Raw genomic sequence first — 23,903 nt, forward strand, 5'->3', positions numbered from 1 at the left:
ATAGATGGTAAAACAAATAGTTAGAAAAGTAAGTTGAAAAAACTTACAGAATAAAATAAAAATATACACATAAAAAAGAAACTGATCGCCCGCTAATGTCAACCAAAACTGTCGCCATATGCTCCCTGTAATCCGAGACTGTAGAAATGATACATCAAAATGTCCGAAAAAATAAGCAACTATAAAGTTAACGAAAAAGTGAAAAAAAAAATATACCCCTATATGTCACGGGAAAAAAATGCAACAAAAATAATTTTGGCAACGGAAGAAAAAAAAAAACGGCAGTAAAACCACCACATGGGTAAAGTTCCTAAAAAGTGACTGGTCATTTTGGACCAAAACACCCTGGTCCTTAAGGGGTTAAATTATTCTGGGATATTTTAATAATTATCTTTTAATGCATTCTGGCATGGATGTAACTCCAGACTTATTAAAGAGTGATGCATGCCATGATGAACCTAGAGGCACTCTGCTCATGGTGAGCGTGTACTTACTATAGAGGCAGCCCATCCAGCTGCTAAGGGGCTCATGCGGAGAGGGAATCCCTTCTTCACTTTAGAGATGATAATCTATGCAGGGATCCTGTCTGTAAGATTTACAAATTAACCCTTTCCAATCCACTGTCTGATGTCTGAAGACATTATGATTTAAGGCTGTACAGCTCCGATGTTGGAAGACGTCCATCGGGGTTCTCTTACTGTATATTGACAGCCTCTCTGCTGTCGGAGCCTATCCAATGAGTCACCTCATGCAGTACTGGCTTTAGCCAGCAGATAGCGCCGTTGTATAACGGCAGAAAAAGAGTAAGCCCCCTAGGAAAACCAGGATACAAATTGGATTGGAAAGGGTTAAGGTATGGGAAATGTACCCAAGGATCCTAGAAATTGATAGGACAAATCAGCACAAAATCCTTCTACTACAGGTATGTTAGTGTTAAGAAGCACTAGAATTGGGTCTTCTTTGAATCTTTGATTTGGGGCCAATGTTCCCACCTCTGGGTACACCACTATCTTTGAGAGTTGAATCAGGCATTCAGCCATCATGCTCAGCTGAATTTCTTGTCTAATAGTGAAGTTTGAGCTCCTATCTCCTGACTTTGCACAGTCATTAGTGACATTAGTATGTGTCAAAGGGACTCTCTTCTTGAGGATGTGAAGAGAATTCAAAATGTTATAGGGTTTCCTATATATTTTGGCAGCCCTGAATGGCCAGCGTACATGTGCAGTAGAGATGACAGGGCGCAGTCAGTATGGCGATGTTGCGGCTCCCTCGACTATTCTACAATGATGATTGTAGAATGGCCATGGGATGGACGGCTTCCATTGACTTCAATAGAATCTGTCCGTGTGTAGTCCATACAAAATCTCAGCTTGCCGCAATTTCTTCACCGTGAGCAGAACTTTGCAATCGATTTCCTCTTGTGGGCAGGATATTGCGTATTGTCATAGCATGCTGTGGGCTGGATTTGTTGCAGAATCCGGAGGCAGATGCTGCACTGGATTCTGCAATGCAAATCTACCCGTGTGCAGGCGGCCTAAATAAAATGACATACTCATGCATGCCTAATGTTTGCTCTTTTCCTATACAGTTACTTGCCATATGCATGGTCATCTTACTCATTTTTTTTGCTCTTATGATGGTTTTGCCTGTAATTTATCTTTTCGATCAAGCCTCATAAGATCCACACTGCAGCAGTCATTCATACATGTACTTTTTTACTTAGCATTTTTTGTATTCTGAGACCTATAGACTTCTCAGTGACTTGACTGATACTTCACTCCCTGCTGTGCACTTAGGTCTTGACTTTGTCAAATAAATATTCCTTGTCAGCCCTTTTAAGTGTAGGCAACTGGTTACTGCATGGAATGTAGAACTGAAAAATACTAGTGTTTTCCCGAAGGTAAGACATTTCGCTGACAAAGAGGGATGCTATGAAACATGACTTTATAGAGAGTTACAGTAGGGTGCTGTAGAGACTGCATGCCAATGTTATATTTGTACAAGACAAACGGATCTTCCCCGTATGTGTAATTAGAGGGACATGTGATATCTAATAACTTGATGTGAAATTTAGTGGGAACAGACGTTTAGTGAGAAGTTACAGTTTCCAAAGTCATTTTCCCTAATGAAGCCCTGGAGACCCTTCTAACCTCATTGAAATGTAACTTGTTCCATATTGTTGAAATATACTGCAGTTAGGTAAAGGAAAGTAAAATATTTGCTTTGTAGTGTTTTTCATGTTTGTGTCATAATTAATAATTGAGTATCACATTCACTGAAGAAATAGTTTTTGCGGATGGAGATGATTTAAAGGAACGTACGGCAGGCATGACAGGAGTCATAACTAAATAGGGTCTCTGACGGGGTAACATTTCCTTCTGTTACACTCCCTGGTGCCACCTATTCAGAATGTCTTCATTCAAGTACTATAAATTATAATCTTTAAACCACCGCTGGAAGCCAGCGGCATGTAAGCTTCTAATTTTACAAGACTGGCTGGACAACGCAAGATTTTTTCAGGTCTGTCTATGTCTTTTTTAAAGTGGGGTGCCCCTAACTGGACACAGTATTCCAGATGAGGTCTGACTAAGGAAGAGTAGACGGGAATAATGACCTTACGTGATCTAGACTCTGCTTCTCTTAAAGGGGTTGTCCCGCGCCGAAACGGGGTTTTTTTTTTTTCAATAGCCCCCCCGTTCGGCGCGAGACAAACCCGATGCAGGGGTTTAAAAAAAAAAAACCACATAGTACTTACCCGAATCCCCGCGCTCCGGTGACTTCTTACTTACCTTGCGAAGATGGCCGCCGGGATCTTCACCCACGGTGGACCGCAGGTCTTCTCCCATGGTGCACCGTGGGCTCTGTGCGTTCCACACAGGGGCGGAGCTACGAGGAGCAGCTCTCCAGCACGAGCGGCCCCATTCAGAAGGGAGAAGACCGGACTGCGCAAGCGCGTCTAATCGGGAGATTAGACGCTGAAATTAGACGGCACCATGGAGACGAGGACGCTAGCAACGGAACAGGTAAGTGAATAACTTCTGTATGGCTCATATTTAATGCACGATGTATATTACAAAGTGCATTAATATGGCCATACAGAAGTGTATACCCCCACTTGCTTTCGCGGGACAACCCCTTTAATACTTCCCAGAATTGTGTTTGCCTTTTTGGCTGCTGCATCACACTGTTGACTCATGTTCAGTCTATGATCTATTAGTATACCCAAGTCTTTTTCACATGTGCTGCTGCGTAGCTCAATTCCTCCCATTCTGTATGTGCTTTTTTCATTTTTCTTGCCCATATGTAGGACTTTGCATTTCTCCTTTCTAAATACCATTCTGCTAGTCACTGCCCACTGTGCAAGCTTTTCTAGATCCTATGCCTCCTAGCTTTGTGTTGTTGGCAAATTTGATCAGTTTCCCATTAATTCCCTCCTCCAGATCATTTATAAAAATGTTGAACAACACTGGGCCTAGGACAGAGCCTTATGGTACCCCACTTGATACATTCTTCCACTTGGATGTACAGCCATTTATGACCACTCTTTGAGTACGATCACTCAGCCAGTTGTGAATCCACCTAATCCTTGCGCCTGGCTTGTTTTTAAACTGTTTGCTTGGAAATCCTGCAGCGTTAGTAAAACATATATGTGTTTAACAAGGAAGCCTGTCAGCATTTTATGATGCCAGGGTTTATGCAACATGAATTTCCTGACAGGTTCCATTTAATCAGTAAATGAAAGTGAATATTATCCTTATGGCGAGTGCGTTTAATTTTCTAGTCAGAGTTTGCTATAAATATTTACTTCAACAGCTTTACGTGTTGAATATTTCCAGTTACATCTGATAATACTGCTTTTTCCCCTTGAGCAAAATAATATTCCAGACCTGTCCATGTTTTTGTTGTAAAGATTTAATGTATTTAGCAGCAAACTCTGATTCTAACAGTTTTAACCCTTTATAGATACATGGTCAATAGGATTGCAGAGTGCTGCTGGATTGCTATGGCATCTGGAGGCTTGGTAATGGCACAACCTAGTAGGCCATCTATGGTGGCCTATTAGATCCTGCCAGAGGCAGGCCTGTAGAACACATGGCAAAACTGAAGCGTTGCAGTGTATTATAGAAATGATTGTTCCTAATTAGGTTCAAGTCCCCTAGTGGACAAAAGTGAAAAAAAAGTTTTATTGAAATTCAAAAAAAATATCAAAGTATAAAAAAGTCAATACCCCCTCTTACTCCCTTACAATATGTAAAAAAACACATCACAAAAGCACTTCTAGAACAAAATCTATATCCTTGCTAATTAAGCCCTAGATTGGAAAATAAAGTAACAGTTTTACATGTGTCCATCTTCCATTTGACTTGGGCTTTCCTCATCTTCTACAAATATTGGCTGCCGTACATAACAAAAGTAATGCAAATAACATAATATCTAAATGAAATGGTAAACTTTTTGGAAAATATATTTTTCAGTTCCCAAGACAAGGTTTACAGCAGACTCAACAACAGCAGCAAACCGCAGCCTTAGTCAGGCAACTACAAAAACAGCTTTCAAGTGAGTACATGAAGATGTCTATTCCAGATCCTTTTTCACACAGTAAATGTAAATTTAACATGTTGTATTTTTCAGTTTTGTGCCCTTGTTACATCTTATAAATAATACATTTATGCATCTTTGTTATCAGGTGTTCATGACTGTAATTCCTACAACTACAAAGCTGCTTCTTAAAGCTACTTCCACACAATGGGTAATTTGGACAGAAAAATATCTTACAGATGTGCTGCAGAATTTGAGATAAAATAGCTGTAAAATCTGCTTCTTTAGCATATGCCTGTGTTGTGGATTTGGATTGGATTTCATGCTATTCATTGCAAAGCATGAAATCCTCAGTAAAAAAACAAAAAAAAATGGATACGCTACACATTGAAAATTTGCACCCCATGTCAGTTTACTCACAAATTTTTCCCCGCAGGGTGTGAATGCGATTTGTTACTGTAATACTTAAATTAATCAGATGCTCATAATTTGGTCACTATTTAAGCACTGCCTCTGATTGACTGAGCACTGTGACCAATCAGAGGCAGCGCTCAGCTGTCATTCAATGGCTGAGTACTGCCTTTGATTCGTCACAGCGCTCAACCAATCAGAGGCAGCGCTTTATGGAGGCAGGGATTTTTACATTCCTGGCCAGAAGAAAATGCTGAAGAACACTGCCGGGAAGCCAGAGAGCAGAAGCGCCGGAGCCCTGACAGCGCCGCTAGGTAATGTATTAATTTTTTAAAATTTTTCATTCAGCTAGGGCTTATTTTCAGCAAAGGGCTTATATTTCAAGCCCTACCCTGAAAATCGCTGCGGTGGTTGCCTGCAATGCATTGCTTTCAATAGGGCAGCAGCAGCACCGGCCCCATTGACAGCAATGGGAGAACATCACGATCCTCTGCCACAGCTGTGACAGAGGATTCTTTTGTCTCCACTGCAGTCCCCTCATCACTGATCACTGTGACAGCGCTGTCACAGTGTTCAGTGATGAGGGGACTGCAGTGGAGCAGCTGCGCTTCTACAAGCACAGCTGCTGCAGTAGCATGGAACTTCAGTCATGCGCATTTTACACAGCTGTGCAGCGCATTTTTTGTGCACATAAGTGCACAAAAAACGCTCATCTGACTGCTCCCTAAAATTCATATTACAGCCTCAAGACCCAAACTTCCACTGGTTCTACTATACCAAACTTAAATAGTCACTAACTTTTCAAAAATCTTGCATTTATTTGACTGTGATAACTAGTAGAGATGAGCGAGCATACTCGTCCGAGCTTGATGCTCGTTCGAGTATTAGGGTGCTTGAGATGCTCGTTACTCGAGACGAGCATCACGCGGTACTCGTCTCGATTAAACGAGCACTGACCATTGAATTCAATGGAGCCGGCAATACAGCCGGCTCCATTGAAAACAATGGGCTGCCGGCGATCTCAGGATGAATTTTTGGGAAGGGCTTAAAAATATAAGCCCTTACCTGAAAATCATCCTAAAATGTGTAAAAAAAAAAAAAAATGTCAGCATAAAGATCGTTCTCCTCTACCATAGCTGTAACAGCTGTGGAAGAGAAGAACGATGTTAGCCCATTGAATTCAATGGAGCCGGCAATACAGCCGGCTTCATTGAAAGCAATGGGCTGCCGGCGAGCGCGGGATGAATTTTAGGGAAGGGCTTAAAAATATAAGCCCTTACCTGAAAATCATCCTAAAATGTGTAAAACTAAAAAAAAATGTATACTCACCTTTCCGCTGCAGCCGGAGTTCAGCCGCGTCTGGCCGGCAGTTCTCCTGAACTGCTCTGAGTAGCATTCAGCAGCCGGGGATTTAAAATCCCCACCTGCTGAATGAGCTGCCTCTGATTGGTCACAGCCTCACCAATCAGAGGCAGCTCTCACTCACACCCATTCATGGTGAGTGCTACCTCTGATTGGCTCAGCGCAGGGACCAATCAGGGGCAGCTCTCAGCTGTCAATCAGAGGCAGCACTCACTCACCCATTCATGAATTCATGAATGGGTGTGAGTGAGAGCTGCCTCTGATTAGTGAGGCTGTGACCAATCAGAGGCAGCTCATTCAGCAGGTGGGCATTTTAAATCCCCGGCTGCTGAATACTACTCAGAGCAGTTCAGGAGAACTGCCGGCCAGACGCGGCTGAACTCCGGCTTCAGCGGAAAGGTGAGTATACATTTTTTTTTTTACACATTTTAGGATGATTTTCAGGTAAGGGCTTATATATTTAACCCCTTCCCGACAATTCATCCCGCGCAAGCCGGCAGCCCATTGCTTTCAATGGAGCCAGCTGTATTGCCGGCTCCATTGAATTCAATGGGCTAACATCGTTCTTCTCTGCCACAGCTGTTACAGCTGTGGCAGAGGAGAACGATCTTTATGCTGACAGTGGGGGGCGGGGGGGGGCACTCTTGCCGCTATTGTGGCTTAATAGTGGGACCTGGGAACTTGAGATGCAGCCCAACATGTAGTTTCTCGCCTGCCCTATCCGTTTCTGTGTCGTTCCCATCACTTTCGTGAATTTCCCAGATTTTCACAAATGAAAATCTTAGCGAGCATCGGCGATATACAAAAATGCTCGGGTCACCCATTGACTTCAATGGGGTTCGTTACTCGAAACGAACCCTCGAGCATGGGGGGAAGTTCAACTCGAGTAACGAGCACTCGAGCATTTTGGTGCTCGCTCATCTCTAATAACTAGCCAATCTGATATCATGCTAATGTGATAATCTACAAATATTCAAATTGCTATATTTACCTAAAATTATGTTTCGGGCTGAAAAAGCACTCTAAAGTGTAAGCCACAAGGGGTTTTGTTTCTCTCTAACTTGCTCGCTATAGCTTGTGAAATCCATCTCAGAGCAGAGACAGCAAGACAGAGTACAAGAAGTATGTGTGTTTGTGTGTGTGTGTGTGTGTGGGGGGGGGGCTTTGCTTGCTGCTATTTTATGCTGCTAATAGACACCTATAGAGAGGAGAGATGGGAGAATGTGGAGACAGCTGCAACTTCAAGTAAGTATTCTATTTCACTTTAGTGCTGGATTCACAGCTACACTGCTCATTACTCCTGTGTAATGTCCTCCGTGTGATTTCTGCTACTCTGTATATGGCATATAGTGATAGGGGAGCAGGATATAGTTTTCTCTGTAGTTGCACTGTATATAAAACATCATAACAGCTAGTCAGCACCCACCAGCTCTGGGAAAACTGAAAATTAAATATAGAGCCTGCAGATAAGGAAAACTAGTGAAAATTGCCATATACAGGCCCAAAAATAGTGCTATTCCTTCTATAGACACATGACCGCTTTTTTCTGAAGGGTTAGGTGTGATTTAAATCATTAAAGGAGTGTCTATATATTGCAGACGTAATACAAACATTGAATTGCATCCACATTACTGTTATCTGCAAGTGACCTTTGTCCATTTCAGTGGTGGTGTTTGGGATAGTAGTCTTGGCTCTTGGCTAAGCCATTCCAAATCTTTGATCTTCCTTTTCTTAAGCTAATTGTATGTTTGAGGTTGCGATCATATTGGAAGGTAAAGTTGCTCTTTTCCTTAGTTTTCTTTATGGCACTTTTTTGCCAAAATATTTGGACAGCTCTGCTGCCAATTCTAGTAAGGTTTTTGATATTTGATCTTATGCAATAGAGAAGGTGGAAGACAGGATATTCTTCCAAGATTAAATATGCTTTCCATTTACCAAGTATAACTTTCTTCAGAATAGCTTCATCTTTGTATGTATAAAAGCGAGAGGAGAAATTTTGAGAATCATTTTAAGTCTTACAGATATCCATTTATCAGTGTTTTTCTACAACATTTTACTTTTAAATCCACTATGGGTCATGTGCAAAACTAGTAGAAAAAGCAGAAACTGATTGTTAGTCTGAACGTCAACCTATGAGCATGTGGAAAAGCTCATTTTCACATAAATATGTAGTGAATTCATATATTTTAGATCTGAAATCACAGTTTATCTTTGTTTCATGTTTTTGCTGTTGTAGAGAATATTAAGCGTCTTTTCTAAAAACTAGGACATGAGATTCTTGATTTTGTGTATTTTGGCAAAAACACAGAGAGTTCATGGAAACTTTCCATTGGGTGAAGGTTTTCAGTTACAGTACATCCAGAAAAATGTGAATGAGCGAAGGTCTAATGGCTGAAAAATAACAAGTGAAAATACTGTATGTCTGTTACAGCATATGTGGGTATTCCTGGCTATTAGCAGCACTCATTCATCATTCTTACTCCTAAGCTCTGTGAACTTTTATCTAGGCCATAGCACCTGATGTCTCCTACATTCATATATTTCAGATTGCTTTGAGGAATAAATAGCTAACAATATCCCAACAGCTTACATAAATGTAGTTTGAAACAATCGCCAACTATTGCACAATGTATAACCAAAGTTATAAGCATACTTTGCAAAGGTTATATTAGTTGGATCAACATTCACAAGAATCCAAATTATTGTTCACCAAAGAGCTTCAACATATCTAGAACTTCATCACTTCTCTGTTGGAATGGTCTGTTGCAGTTGTGTAAATATGGCCTCATCCTACTAGATGGAAAAGCTTAGAAATCTGTAGGTCTGAGAAAGGTCAGCTCTCATGCAGCAGTGATTTGATAGACAAGTTAATAAATATACACTGAGCGATCACTGCATTAGGAACACCTATTCAATAACTGGTTGGTATACTTACTGGATGATCACAGCTTTCAGATATCAGGCAAACATCTTCCATACTTAACCCATGCCCACTGCAGCAGCTCCATCAGTTGGTGCACATTTTGCAGATAATTTGGAGCAGATCTCAGAGCCCTTTTCGGCATATCCCAAATATGGCACTGTGGAGATTTCATAGTCGTGTTCGTCCAACCATTCTCTAGTGATCCAAGCCTGATGACGCAGAGTGTTGTCCGGTGGAAATATGGTGAGAAAGAGGGGAAGGAGCCTTTTTTGTTTGACCTTCAACTCCTAATACAAGTATGTTTCCTTCCAACATAGCCCAGGACCGGGAGCCATGTCTTGTACAGTAATTACCTCTGGCTTTATGGAAGGAGTCACCCTGCTTCTGTTTCTCCAAGGTCTTTGTATGATTTATTGTCTGTTAACAGGACAGTTAGGTCTGAGACTAAACTTTGTGGCCACTGAGACAAGAAGTAATGTTATTTGGTTGAGCAATACAAACATGAAGATATCATTTGGAGGAGAAGAAGCATTGCACAGGAATATGTCTGCAACCATAGTACATGTCATGTTATATCTGTTTTTTGTCACAGAACTTAGACTTTAGTTTAAGGTTTGTTTTTTATCAGAATACATATTTTATCTAAGAGTATACAAATGTGCTGCACTTTACAGCATTGGAGAAGCAATTTAGGGGTTGTCCTATGAAAGTGCTTATTATCCACAGGGTAGGGGGATTAGTATCTGGGGTCTAACTCCTGGTACCCATACCAGTCACAAGATTGAGGGTCCCTAAAAGAATGGAGCGATGGACACGCATATGCACTACTATTCCATGTATTTCAATGGGATTGCTGGAGATGGATGAGTGTTTTTACTCTGCTATCTTCAGTAATCCCTATAAAATTATTGGAGCATAATGTGATCATCACTGTTCATTATGAGATGCTGAGGACCCCCGTACTCATGATCAGTGAGGCTCTCATTGGTCAGACCCTTAAAGATCAAATTTTTACTTGTACCCTATCCAGTAGATAGGTAATTGATTTTGTGAGACAACACTTGACTTTTCATGCAGGAGTAACTATATATATATATATATATAGTTTTTGACATTTTCCCCCTCCATTCTACCATCAGCAAATTATTTATTTAAATAACACAGAAAGAAATAAAAATGAAATACAAAAGCCAAAAAACAGAAGGGAAGCTGGGGCTCCACTATTTCAATGAGAACTGGGTCAATGGGCCTATTCTAATGAGAATTATTTTAAGTTTGGCGTTTTAGGTGGTGTTAACTCCTGTGAGAAATCCCGCATCTATATTCCTCATATTGTCACTGAGCAGAAGTAATAGAATTATTCATTGACCTGTATTTCTGTGCATACCTATTCCTTCTCATATTAGTTGGAGCGTAGGGGGAGCATGTTGTGCCTTCCTTAAAATTGTGGAGAGGGCTGCGATATCATGCTCATTACCCAATAATATATTCAAAATAGGTGACTCAGATACGGTACTACATATTGGAATGGTAGAGCATACATTCTGCCTGAAGTACTTTTTTTTTTTTTTTTAAATCCAAATTTTTATTAGGTTTTAAAAACAGATATGAGTACAATAAACATAGTGCCAGGACTGTGGGTCAAACATCAAATAAGCATGACTGGAACTATAATAGAGAGTAGGACGATGACCCTACCGAGTGAAACCAAACTAGCTTGGCATGGCACAACCAAACAGGGGGCGACAGACAACGACAGACGGGTAGGGAAGGGGGGGGGGGGAATAAGGGAAAAGGGGAAGGGATCCTAAGAAAATGCCCGTTGTGGGGGGGGGGGGAGAAGGATCCCGGCGTGGGCGATGCCCCAGGCGCCAAAGCCTCTCCTCGTCTCTCAGATACCGCGGACGTGTCTCAGTCACTCTCCTCCAAAGCTTTAAGAGCTTATCATAGTGCGTATGACACTCCATGGGCCCCAGATCTCCATAAATTTTTCATGAGAACCCTTAGACCAACCAGAGAGTTCCTCCAGGTTGTAGGTCTGATCCATTCTGTCCTTCCATTGGCTCAAGAGAGGAGGGGTTTTTTGCAGCCACATAAGAGGGATAAGTACCTTGGCAGCATCAATCGCATGTGCTAGCAATTTTTGTTTCAGGGGGTTAAAGTTGCTCGAGGGCTTCCACAAAAACAACACCTCAGGGGTGAGTATGAAATTAGGGGCTATTTTTTGGAGGGCCTCTGTTATCCTTTGCCAGAAGATGTTCAGGGCTGGGCAACTCCACCAGATGTGTAAGAAGGTGCCTGTATCTCCTTCGCATCTCCAACATTTGCTGCAGGGCGAGAGTTTATGATCCGAGAGCCACTGTGGGGTTCTATACCATCTAGCAAGAAGCTTATAATGAGCTTCCTGTGTGATGATGCAAGTAGAGAGCCCATACGCGAGTTTTAAAATTAGATGGGTCTCATGAGATGTCAGAGTGATATGTAGCTCTTTTTCCCATGAAAAGAGAAACGCTGGTTTAGCGTCAGATAGGGGAGGGAAGCAATGTTTACGGATAAACGCAATTCTCCTACAGTATGGCCTATTCTCTTTCACAGCTCTCTCAAAGACTGTGAGGGGTCTAGTGGAGGCAAATGTCCTGGTGAAATCACCAATCACTCCCTCTACCTGTGTTTGTTGGAGGAAAGTCAGTGGCTGGCCGGGCAACAGGGTCCCCACTATCTCTATAGGGCTCAGATGGCTCAGGGACTGAAGCTCGCTGAGAGGTTTGCTTCCGAATTTCAGCCAGAGTTTATTTGTGCACGGGTCCTGCGGTAGTCCCAGAAGGGCGGGTAAAGAACTTAGAGGTGTGATCGGAGAGGGCGTTGAAGCCAGCGTCTCCCTCCGTAGGTCCCACGCCTCACAGGGTCCCCTTAACAGGGGATTGAACTTTCTGTTCCTATATATAGCTCTCCTGGGGAACCACAGATTCCCCATAACTGAGGTTCCATACAATTCGTTAGTCATCTGGTACAGCAGGGGGTCACCTGAGGGTGAGATTAGTCTCAGCCAGTAGCTAATGTGGGCGGCTATGTAAAAATCGTGGATATTGGGCATTCCTATTCCACCTTCCTCTCTCCTTCTCATCATCAAGCTGTAGGCCAGCCTGGGGCTCTTCTGTCTCCATATGAATTTTATAAACAATGAGCGGAGGGTGTTGAAGAAGGTGGAGGGTAGTTGGATCGGGAGGGATCTGATATGGTATAGAATTATAGGGAATATGTAGGTTTTTATTAAATTGTTCCTCCCGAACCAGGAAATGTAAGGGACATCGTAGTTCTGTAACAAGGTTTTGATTTTAGCTAACAGTGGGGGGAAGTTTGCTGCATAAAGATCGCCAACCTTCCTAGTCAGTTTTACCCCCAGAAAATCGACTGCTGTGTTGGACCAGGAAAACGGGGATCCCGACATCAAGTTCCTGCATCTAGCTCCCGGGATAGAAACGTTCAAAACTGTTGATTTGTTGAAGTTGATTTTAAAGTTTGAGAGGGTCCCAAAATATTCCAGACTTGCAATCAGTTTGGGTAAACCTCTCTCAGGGTTAGTGATTAGAAAAATGATGTCATCTCCGAAGGCCGTCGCAGAAAGTGTGCAACCCCCAGCATTCAGTCCCCGTATCTCCTGATCCATCCTAACACTCTGAAGTAGGGGTTCCAGGGCTAGTATAAACAGAGTAGAGGATAATGGGCACCCCTGGCGCGTGCCATTTTTTATCTCAAAGGAGGGAGACAAGATATTATTTATTTTTAGCCTGGAGTAGGGCTCCGCATATAGTGAGAAAATGGCCTCGACAAAGGGGGGAGGGAAATTGAAGTGGAGCAGGACAGATCTCATATATGTCCAATCGACTCTGTCAAAAGTCTTTTCGGCATTGGTGCTTACTAGGGCTAGTGGGATTCCTTTTACATTCGCATAATGCATTGCATGTAGGATGCTCATGCAATTGTCCCTCCCCTCTCTTCCCTTCACGAAGCCCGCCTGCTCCCTATCCACCAGAAGCGGAATGTATTTCTCCATACGCTTGGCGAGTAGTTTGGCCCATAACTTAACATCGAGATTTATCAAAGAGATGGGCCTGTAACTGCCGCACATCTCCAGGTCCTTACCCTCTTTATGTATTAAAGTAATATGGGCCTCTTGGGCCTGCTTTGAAAGAGAGCCGCCTTTCAGGAGATTATTAAACATTTCCGTTAGGCGCGGAACTAGAGTGGAGCGAAGAGATTTATAGTATATAAGGGAAAGGCCATCTGGGCTGGGACTCTTTCCTGGGGGGGAAGAGTCGAGGACCCCGTTCACCTCCGCCTCCGTCGCCGGGGCTAAGAGTTCATTGGCTGATTCTGTCTCTAGACATGGGAGGTGGAGCTTTTTTAAGAATTCTGTTATCTGGCCGCTGGCTTTTGTAATGTCGTCTCGGTCCCCCTGGTGGCGTAAATTATATAGTTGGAAGTAGAATTGCTGAAATTCCGCCGCAATGTCGGAAGAGGATGTGACTTTCGCCCCTGTGCAGGTTTTTATTGCGTTAATCTGATTCTTAGTGTGGGCTTTTTTGATCAATGCTGACATATATTTACTACCCCTGTTACCTTGAGCAAAAACTAGATGCTTAAGATGGAGGCGTCTTTTGTTGAATCTTGACTTCAAGCATAATTTCAGTTCTTTTCTAAGGGTGATCAATTTGGTTTGGTTCTCTTTGCATAGTGAGAGTTTGGTGGAATATTCTAACTTTGCGATTTGCTTCAATAAATCGTCTATTTCTCTCTGTTGGCTCTTTTTCTTCCTGGCGCCCAGGGCTATCAGTAGGCCTCTAATGAACGCTTTGTGCGTTTCCCACACTAGAGTTGCTGACTGATCCCCTCCTGTATTGAACTTAAAGAATTCGTCTAGTTGTTTGGAGAGCGAGGCCTTGTCTTCCTCGGAGTCTAACAGGGAGGGGTTCAGCCGCCATCTCCACTCTCAAGGAGCATTGCATAGTGGTTTTAAATCTACATGTAATGGGGTGTGGTCAGAGATGGTAGTAGCGGCGATGGTTGAGTCAACCAGGAAGGGTAGGAGCTTTGAGGCTATGAAAATATAGTCTAGCCTCTGAAATGAGGCCTGCACCTGAGAAAAGTAAGTATAATCCTTAACGGAGGGAGAGCACTGGCGCCACGCGTCAACCAATCCCAGCTCTGAGAGAGATCGGTGCAAACGCCTCAGTTTAACTTGAGAGATCTGAGAGCGTCCCACAGACGAATCCAACAGAGGATTCATTGTGAGGTTCAGATCTCCGCCCAGTATGATGGGGCCCACCGCGAACTCCCTGAGGGTCTCCATTTGCCCGACCAGCCACGAGACCTGATTTGCGTTTGGAGTGTATAAGTTGGCCAGGGTGATCTTGAAATTGTTAATGTGCCCTCTTAGGTAGATGACCTAGCCCTCCCCATCCGTATTTTGCGCTTCGCAAATAAAGGGAATAGACCTATGAAGCAGGATGGAAACCCCCTTGGAAGCTGATGTTGGATGTGGATTGTGGAAGCCCTGAGAGAACTGTTTGCCTGGTAAGGCTAAGCACTTACCCCTCTTGTAGTGGGTTTCTTGAAGGAAGGCGATTTTTGTACCATATTTTCGGAGTAGCTGAGCTACATTATGCCGTTTGAAGGGAGAATTGATCCCTCTCACATTAAAGGAGGAGAGGCGAAGACTATCGTTCGCAGCAGGTCGTAGAGACGGAGGCATAGCATATCACAGAAGTAACCTAAAGAGGCGAGAGACTGGTATGTCGGTAAATCTGTATGTACTATACACAATCTTAGGGATGAGGAGGGTAGATATTGGGAGAGGACAGACACCTGGGGTGGGAGGAGGACACACAAGGGAGGGGTAACACAACAACTGAATATATAAACTAGTTATGAGAAAGACCAATTAGTCCTAGGACAGTCAGTGGGGGTGGTGTGCAAGGCGGTATATCCCGTTAAAAGTGGGAAACTGGTATGCAAGCGATACCACGCAGAGGTACCGAGTTGCACGAAACCTGTCCTGACAGACACCCAGGAGAATCTAGTTAAAAGGCAGAATACAAAACAAGAAAGTTATAACTTAAGTGAGTCAGGGTAGAACGGCAAGAGAAGCCCTCAGCAAATTGCGGAGAGGAAAGAAAACAAGCGGTAAGTCCAGCAAGGCCAACGGGGAACTCCTTGTGAGTCGGCAGGGGCTGCGGAGTGAAAACTTCGGGACTCAGTCCGATTCCAGTCGCTGTCCCAGGGCGTCCCGCCATATAATACGTTAGGTTGGAGCGGACAGACCTTCAGCTCCCCACTGGGAGTTCCGCGGGGGATCAACCAAACCATAGGGTATATAGATAGAAAATTCAGTCTCCTGCTGGAGTGGCATCTCGGCTTTTCATTTTCTTGCTCCTGGGCGACTTTGCAGGACCAACCGTATTCCACACCGCCGGAGAAGGGAGCTTAGGCAAATTGGGCAGCTCCGGGAGCGGGAGCCAGCACGGGAGGTCTACCGGCTCTATCTCCAGAAACTGCCAGCATGCCGACAGATCCCCCGGATCTCTGATGTTGATCCTCCGTCCTTTGTGTGAGATGCCCAGGCCAAACGGGAATAGCCAGGCATACTTGATTCCTCTTTCCTTGAGAACGTCCAGGAGTGGCCGGAGGAGGCGGCGCTTAGCCAGAGTAGTGGGGGCAAGGTCCTGGAAGATCTGCAGGGACGCCTCTGAGTATTTTAAATCTATGTAGCTTCCAGCGGCCCTTAGCATGGCGAACGCGTCCTAAAAGGACAACAATTTACAGATCACGTCCCTTGGAGGCTCTGTGTTCGCCGGGAGGGGTCTGAGGGCCCTATGGATCCGTTCTATCGTGATGGGGGCAGCTCTCTCTGTGCCTAGCAAGGTTGAAAAAATTTCTTTGGCCACCTTAGGGAGACAGTCCGTGGCCCACGATTCCGGCAGCCCTTTGATGCGTATATTGCACCTCCTGTTTCTATTTTCTAAGTCCTCCTGCATCAATAGGGCTCTATTAAGATGGTTATGGTGCTCCTGCAGGATCTGTGCCATTTCGGTGGCATGGGTAGTTAAGGAGGAGGTAGAGGTCTCAAGGGTCTTCCACCCGCCGTCCCAGATGCCTAGATTATGGGGTGTAAGGCTTTCATAATGAGGTCTTTCATAAAGCCTCTTGAAACGGCCTCTCCATCATCACTGTCTGAGATAGCCCCCTCCTCCCCCTCCTTACTGTGAGCTGCTGCAGAGGTCTGTGCCGGCGCCATCTTGGCAGGGAACAGCGGTGAGCGGGAACTCTTTTCTTTTAGATAGCGCTGCATATCCACCTGTCCCCTGCTCGCCTGCGGGGTCCCCATGTGCTCCGAGCCCTTCTCCTTCCCGACTCTCCTCATTTCTGCGCTTCAGATAGCCGCTGTAATCCTCTGTAGGTGTCTTGCCATCGGAGCTCTGCTCTCACACGGCCATACAGCGCAGCGGTCAGGCTCCGCCCCCCCTGAAGTACTTTTTTGACAAGAATCATTGATAATTGTGTTTCTGATTATCTGTCATGTCCTGTTTCTGTCTTTATCATACAGGTAACCAGCCACAACAAACGGTGAATTTATATGGAGAGCCTTCCAGTTTCTGAACTACAAACTCAACATATGCTTTCTGTGTTCTCTTTACGATGTGCATTTTTGAAATTCCACATTATATTCCCTTTCCTTATTCTGTTGAGTGTGTGGATAGCCTCACAAGAGGAAGTTTTTTGGTATTTCCCAATGTTTTACTCAAAGACCTAAAATACAGTCGTCTTTGTTCTCCATTCATTTTGCTGCTATAACAATAAGGACATTGTGGATGTGAATGTATGACGCGTGAAGAAGACCAAACTACTGAGCTGAAAAATACTTGGATTTTTAACTTAAATAGGCTTTTATGATAATGTTGTATTTAGTGGTAGACTTTACTGTACCTTCCTATTAGAGCCCATAAATGTTTCCTTACCTTTAGTGCTTTTAAGCACTTCACAATGTTTTCTTTGTTCTTGCATTGTCCATTCTCCCTGCATTCTGCTATTCAGATTAATTGGAGTAGTATAGTACGGTGTGTGTATACATGACAATGCAGTGCTAAAAATGTAAAGCCAATACTTAACACTGGTAAATGTGCGCTTCCTGGAAATGGTAACGCAATATATTGCTTTACTGCTAAATCGTCTTTGTCTCAGGGATCATTTCGGACTATCACCCTTGTAAATAGACTTAGTGCACATAACACATTTATTAAGTTGGAGTAATTAATTTTGAAGGGTTTGTGCAAGATTAGTAGAAAAAAAGGGCTCTACTTTTCATCAGAAACAGTACAACTTAAGTATGGGCCATGTCTGGTAATGTAGCGAAGCAGCACTAGAGTAAATGGGGCTCAGTCGTCATACCAGATGGAGCTAATGGACGAGAGTGGCTCTTTTAAGAGGGTTATTTCTTGGTGAGGTCCTTGTCCTTTATTGCAGGGCCCCACTCGAATATGGCGCAGTGAGGGAGCAGACATGTAATGGTAATTTCAAATTATTTTTTCTCCAACAAGAGTTGATAGGCTTAATGATTACAGTACAAGATACAAGGCTTGGGGGCAGGGATGTAGATAAAGGCTCATGGGCCTGGGTGCAAAAGTTTATCTTGGGGTCCCCCAACTTCTCATAACCCCTTGACGCAGAGGTGTAACTTGAAGCTCCTGGGCCCCAATGCAAAACCTGTAACAGGGCCCCCAACTATAATGCTTTATTCATAGTACTAGGCTCCATATGCGGAGAAGAGAGGCCTTATGGGCCCCTAAGGCTCCTGGGCCCAGGTGCAACCGCATCCCCTGCATTCCCTATAGTTACGCCAGTGCTTGAGGGTCATCTTACAGACACAATTTTCTACAGAGTGTGGTGGTTCAAAGTCTTTTAAAGGCACAGAGATTGGCAGATACTATTGGCACCAAACCAGGGCGCACACAGTATACTGATTACAATTTCTATTGGAGAGCACTCATAACTTGGTCACAGTCTCTGTTAAGTAAACTTAGTAGGATCCCTTGGGTTGGCACTCGCACAATCTCTGGCCAATACAAAATTATTCTCCAGGGCTTTTCCTGAGTCAACAGTATAGTCTCTCTCTCTATGTAAAGGTTCCCAAAAGCCCCAGTACTTTAGGGACACTTTCATTTGAGGAGTTTCCTTGGGCTAGCAGCTCCACACAAGGCGACAATCAGTGCAGGTCAAGATGAGAGGGCAGTGGGTTAACACTTAACAGGATTCAGACTCGCTCTAGCAGGATTCCATGGACAAACCCAACTCCACAAATCCAGCTGCCGATTTTTCTTAAAGAAATGGGAAGGGTTTACTTACTGATGTCATAAAACCTGAACCAGAACAAGGGAAATACAGTGCACAGTCACTAATACCCTTCACGGTTCACGGATCATATTGCGGAGAACAAATTAGAGCCAGCCTAAAAAATGAGATGATATTAGGTAATAACAGCTTTTAATATGTTTATTGATTTTTGCCTTTGTAACTGAACACATTAAAAAAAACAAAAACAATTAAAACTCTCCATTTCACTCATTGCTCTTAATCTCCACAGTAATGTTAACTGGAAAAGAAATCAATCTGCTTTAGTATTACACATTCTACCTTGCTCCTCCTTGCTTATCCTCCTACATGGCAATGACAGAACAGCTTACATCAGTCTATATTTGTTGTTACCTTACCTTTTATTAGTCGGGATGCTCAGAATGAAAATGCTAAAAGCAACCTCCAATCTCCAATCCTGGACAAAGATGGCCAAACCACCTCTCTGACTCCATGGTGCATACTGTGCATTAGTATGCATCATTGTCTAAGGCACTCCACCTGCTTTGATTGACCACTGCTGTCCACATAAGCAGTGCTGGTCAATCAGATCAGCATGTGGTGTTTAGTGTTTGTTCACACTGTGTGCGGATTTGTTGCTAATTTTGTGCAGATTTTGTGCGCGTAAAATCTGCTTTTCCAAACCATGGCTACTATTGCAGATTTTGCAGTGGATTATCTGTGTATCACACAGAAAATCAGCTCCAAATCCACAGCTATTGTTGTGGATTTAGTGTGGACTTACTGCAGGTTTTGTCCTCTCTATTGAGGTTGGGTTCACATGGGACTGAAATCTCGTGTAATGACTGCATTGAAATAGCACGAGATTTCCACAGAAGAATTGCAGCTTCAAAACCCACGGTCTTTTGCTGTTAGTTGTGGAGCGGCTTCGCCACCTGCATTCTGCTGCGACCATCTCTCTCCATAGATTTTTGCAAATAGATGGATTTTTGCAAATCTCTTCCACTTTGCTGGCGAATCCCAGGATAAAAAGTTGCAGGCGGAATTTCCGAGAAGAAAGTCTCCACGACAATTACACCCCGTGTGAACTCATTCTAAAGGCTATTGCCGAAATGTGCAGCATATATGGCGTTATAATTGACATGCTGCAGATTTAAATTCCACCCAGCATGTCAATTTCCATAGCAGTATGTGGATAGGAGTTTGAAAATTGTATCCACTTTGCTAGTTCTGTAAATCCTGTGGATTTTCTATTTGGAAAGTCTGCATGGAAAATCCACAGCAAACCAACCCCATTTGAACATACCCTAAGGCCTCCTTCCCACAAACGGATTTCCGCCGCGTAATTCGCGGCGAAAATCCGCTGCGTTGCCCGCAGCTATTAGGTTCTATTGAACCTAATAGCTCAGGGCACACAGTGCGGAATTCCACCGCGGAATTCCGCACCGTGAAATCTCCCATCCTCACCCGCGGCATGCCCTATTTGCCGCGGGTGTACGCGCTGACGGCTTCCATTGCAGTCAATGGAAGCCGTCCGTTCACGCTATCTCCCGCTGTAGCACAGCGGAAGATAGCGTGAAAACGCTTCCCCGCCTACCGCCGCCGCGTCATATGACGCCGGATCTGCTGGTAAGTATGGGGTCTCTGGGGGGCGCCGTGACAAGCTTCGCCGCGGAATATTCCGCGGCGGAGCCCGTCACGGCCGTGTGCAGCCGGCCTAAGACTACTGATGCATACTAGTGCACAGGGTGCATCACAAAGTCAGAGCAGCCGTTTGGCCATCTTTATTTGTCCAGGACCAGTGGGTTGCTTTAAGATCCTAGCGAGTTTGTAAAGTATGGTATTGCAGTGGGAAGCCAAACAGTTGGTTTAAATAAAACCTTGCTACGATTAGTAAGCAATGCATTTACCTTGGTTTATGTATTGCATTGCAGAACCTACTAAAGAAGTGTTCAGTTCAAAACAATGGGCAAAAAAAGACTAACGTTTACCAGATGTGTGCAAGGAAACAGGAAATTTGATTTATGAACTTTATGAATCTGTTAAAGTGGAGATGATCTGAAAATGTTGCCAGTTGCAGACAATTGCAAAATAATTTATGTTGAAAAATAGTTTTTTTCTCCCTAACCAATATTGTGCCAGTTTCACTGGACATGAATAATAAACCTGCACATCTGTTTGGCTTTGATTTAATCGTTTGCTTCTGTATTGAGGCTGCAGATGTAATCCAGAAGCTAAAATGTGGGTATATTATACCCATGTGAAGCACAATCTAAAATCCCCTTGAACATGGCTACCATGGTCCCAAGTCAGCGTACCTCATCCTTTGTTTTCCATGAGTTTTTTTTAACTTCAAAGGCAAAATGCATTGCATACAAAGTTTCTGGGAAGAATGCTATTATATTTTTGCATGGAGTTTTGCCATGCGATTTCACAGAACTGGTCTGAAGAACATTTCATAGAACTACTTGGAAAGTAAAAAAAATCCCAAATCAGATCTATTCAACATATGGGGGATATTTATCCATGCCATAGCACACATGCATTAAAAATAGTGCACATGCCATGATAAATTGGGTGCAGGAATGTTACACAAATTTCTCCTTATGCCACCTGATAGCTGCCATACAAATACACAAAAAAATGTCATGCATCTTTAATAAATGTGGTGCATCGTACAAATCAACTTCTTTTTCCGCAACCAGTTTTTTCCAAAAACTGTAGAAGCAAGTCAGAAAAGGGTCTAAAACACTGAAAAAAATCATGCATGCCATGTATTCATTTTTTGGGTGCAATTCGTTACATAATTCAGCATTTTCTTTCTTTTCGGTTGTATGTAGTCTCTTGTGTGAACTAACACTCTGCATATTTCACCATGTGGTCTAAAGAAGATTTTCCAATCTCATGAAGTGATGACATATTACTAGGTATTCCCACTTTGTGACCTCTGTGTTCCCCTTCGATCCTGAGAATAAAGGATATGCAGAGATGCTGTAATGTTGCATCCTTTTTGGCGCTTTTTCCCTGCACAGTAGGCCCCAGCTACCCAGCTATCTAGGGACCTGCAGCATGGTCCTATTCAAGTGAATGGGGCTGACTGTAGTTCTATGTAAAGTCAGGTGACTGGGAACTATGCTGTGCAAACATTGGAAGGGCTGCAAGAAAAAAAAAGACAGACCAAAGACCATAAGGAAGCACCAGGGTTATATTACCACCAAAAAAAATGATTGTCCATACAGGCAAAAATATACCCAACTGGTTATATCCCTTAAAACATAAACTTTATTAATCTTCTTGTGTGTATTTTTCTAGGATTGTCACTGGACATTAATGTCAGTAGGGTAAGATCTCAGCAAATTGTTATATACCTATATGGGAACGTAGCCTGCAGTTTTTTTTTGTGTTTGTTGCAGCATTGACTTCAATGTAGCCCTGATCCTCATCAGGAAGGCGAATTGTATAATGTTCTTCATTCAGGATATTGTAGGCATAGTTTATTAATGAACAAAGTCCTGAATCGGCAGTGGGGACATATTAATATAGTTAGAGGTACTATCTTATATATCAGGCTAAGATCTTGGGAATATAAGGACCCCTAGGATCAGTCTATAGGTTCATAGGACAGTAGTATCAATACCATAATGGGGAGTAAATAATCTGAAGTACACAACAAACTGAAGGCTGCATTCCTGTATTTACAGGGTGGTGACAAATAAACTGATGTAGTGCTGTATCTCAATACTAGTCTCCTACATTACAAAACAATAGCATACTTGAATAGGAAGGCATGGATGCATTACATGATGGTATGGTGCACGAGCCCCTCTGGGCCACAGAACATGGATTTTCAGTTTGGTGTTGAGAGAAAACCCCAATTGAAAAAGTTGAAGAGTAGCATTTAAGATGCAGAAAGTCGCCTTTCCCATCTCTCTAAGTCATGTGGGACTGTTGCCATGACTGAAATAAGGACATGCAAGTAGTGTTAGTATGGCCTATTCGAAAGTGTACCTTCCAATATGATACATGCAGAGAGCCATTTGATAGTGCAATCTGTGATGTTTGTGCTCTTAAGACATGTAGTTATATGGGTTTTCAGGAGCATACTGGTGCAGGTGTGGTTGATTTGGCTGCTGATGATGTGGATTTCTCCAGCCAGCCAATCACTACCAGTCTTGTGCATATAAATACCAACCCCTCTTACTAGAGCGTATGGGCCATTTATTCATCCTATCTCATTCCCACTCAGAGCTTGGTGCATGTTTGTCTGAAGTGTTAGTCTGAAGTGTTTTTCCCACTTTCCCTGAGGATAGTCTGGACACCTGTATTCCCATCAACATGTTATGCGGACTCCTTCTCCCTTCCCCTTTGACAGATGTGGCCTCCAAACGTTTGATGTCATATGTGTTGTCAGATGGGTGATGCCTGACACGGTTTGCTTTACGTCAGTTTGGTGTATTATGCTCTTTGCCCTTGGTGTGAGGACACTTGCACTAGCTATAGTTTCATATCTGTACACATGAGTTTTCTGAGTGAGGTTTCGGTCATTTGTTTGTGTGAACAGCGATGTGTTCAGTGTCTGTTGTAGATGACCAGACATTTGAGGTGTGAACAGTTACATATTGAGGGTGTATATTCCTTGTCTGTTGGTGCGTGTAAACGTTGTCATGTCTCTTAGCATCTAGGGCGAGCCAGGCTCCTAGGTTCCAGTGTGGGGCCATCCCTATTGGGACTCGAGGACAAACAGAACCCTATGTACTTTAGCTATTCTATTTGCTTATGCGTGTTGGTATTCTAGGTAGGTGTGTTTTGGCATTCGTCAGTCAGTCGTTGTTGGATGTCTGCTTGCAAGTTTCATTTGCAGTTTAGTTTGTTTTGGTGTACAGCATGTATGCATGTTCCCCTATCCAAACCTTTCCCTCCAACACATATTTGGGTTGTGTTCAGGTAGATCGTTTTTCCCACGGCCTGCCCTAATGCAATATAGTCCAGAGCTGATGCTATTATTGTAGGAGTAATCAAAACTTTTCATTGTCTTCTGACTGGGTTGTGCAGCTCCCAGGTTTTGAGAACACTTTCCGCTGGCTCTGCGAACCACGCATACCAATGTACTGTGGGTTCTATGGCATTTATGAGACACCTGAAGTACAGTTAGACGACCAGGTCCGGCATGGCCACGCGTTCAAGGCGTACACATCATAGCAGCAGTCCCACGGCACTTAGAGATTGTTATTTCAATATAGGACACCAGTATTGAGATATAGTACTGAATCAGTATTTCTGACATCACTCTGTATAACAATTT

At 43.3% G+C, this 23,903-nt stretch overlaps 1 protein-coding gene across 1 annotated transcript in view; it reads left to right on the forward strand.

The window, feature by feature from the left end:
• Positions 1 to 16,858, forward strand: part of MED12L (mediator complex subunit 12L) — a 504,977-nt gene extending 488,119 nt beyond the window's left edge. Inside the window, exons 44-46 of the mRNA XM_066599797.1 lie at positions 4,476 to 4,557; positions 4,688 to 4,750; positions 16,839 to 16,858. Of these exons, the coding sequence (XP_066455894.1) occupies positions 4,476 to 4,557; positions 4,688 to 4,731 (126 nt within the window). The 3' untranslated portion in view covers positions 4,732 to 4,750; positions 16,839 to 16,858. The remainder of the gene's footprint in view (positions 1 to 4,475; positions 4,558 to 4,687; positions 4,751 to 16,838) is intronic.
• The last annotated feature ends 7,045 nt before the right edge of the window (positions 16,859 to 23,903 follow it).

This window comes from Eleutherodactylus coqui, chromosome 1 (genome assembly GCF_035609145.1).
Source record: "Eleutherodactylus coqui strain aEleCoq1 chromosome 1, aEleCoq1.hap1, whole genome shotgun sequence".
NCBI lineage: Eukaryota > Metazoa > Chordata > Amphibia > Anura > Eleutherodactylidae > Eleutherodactylus > Eleutherodactylus coqui.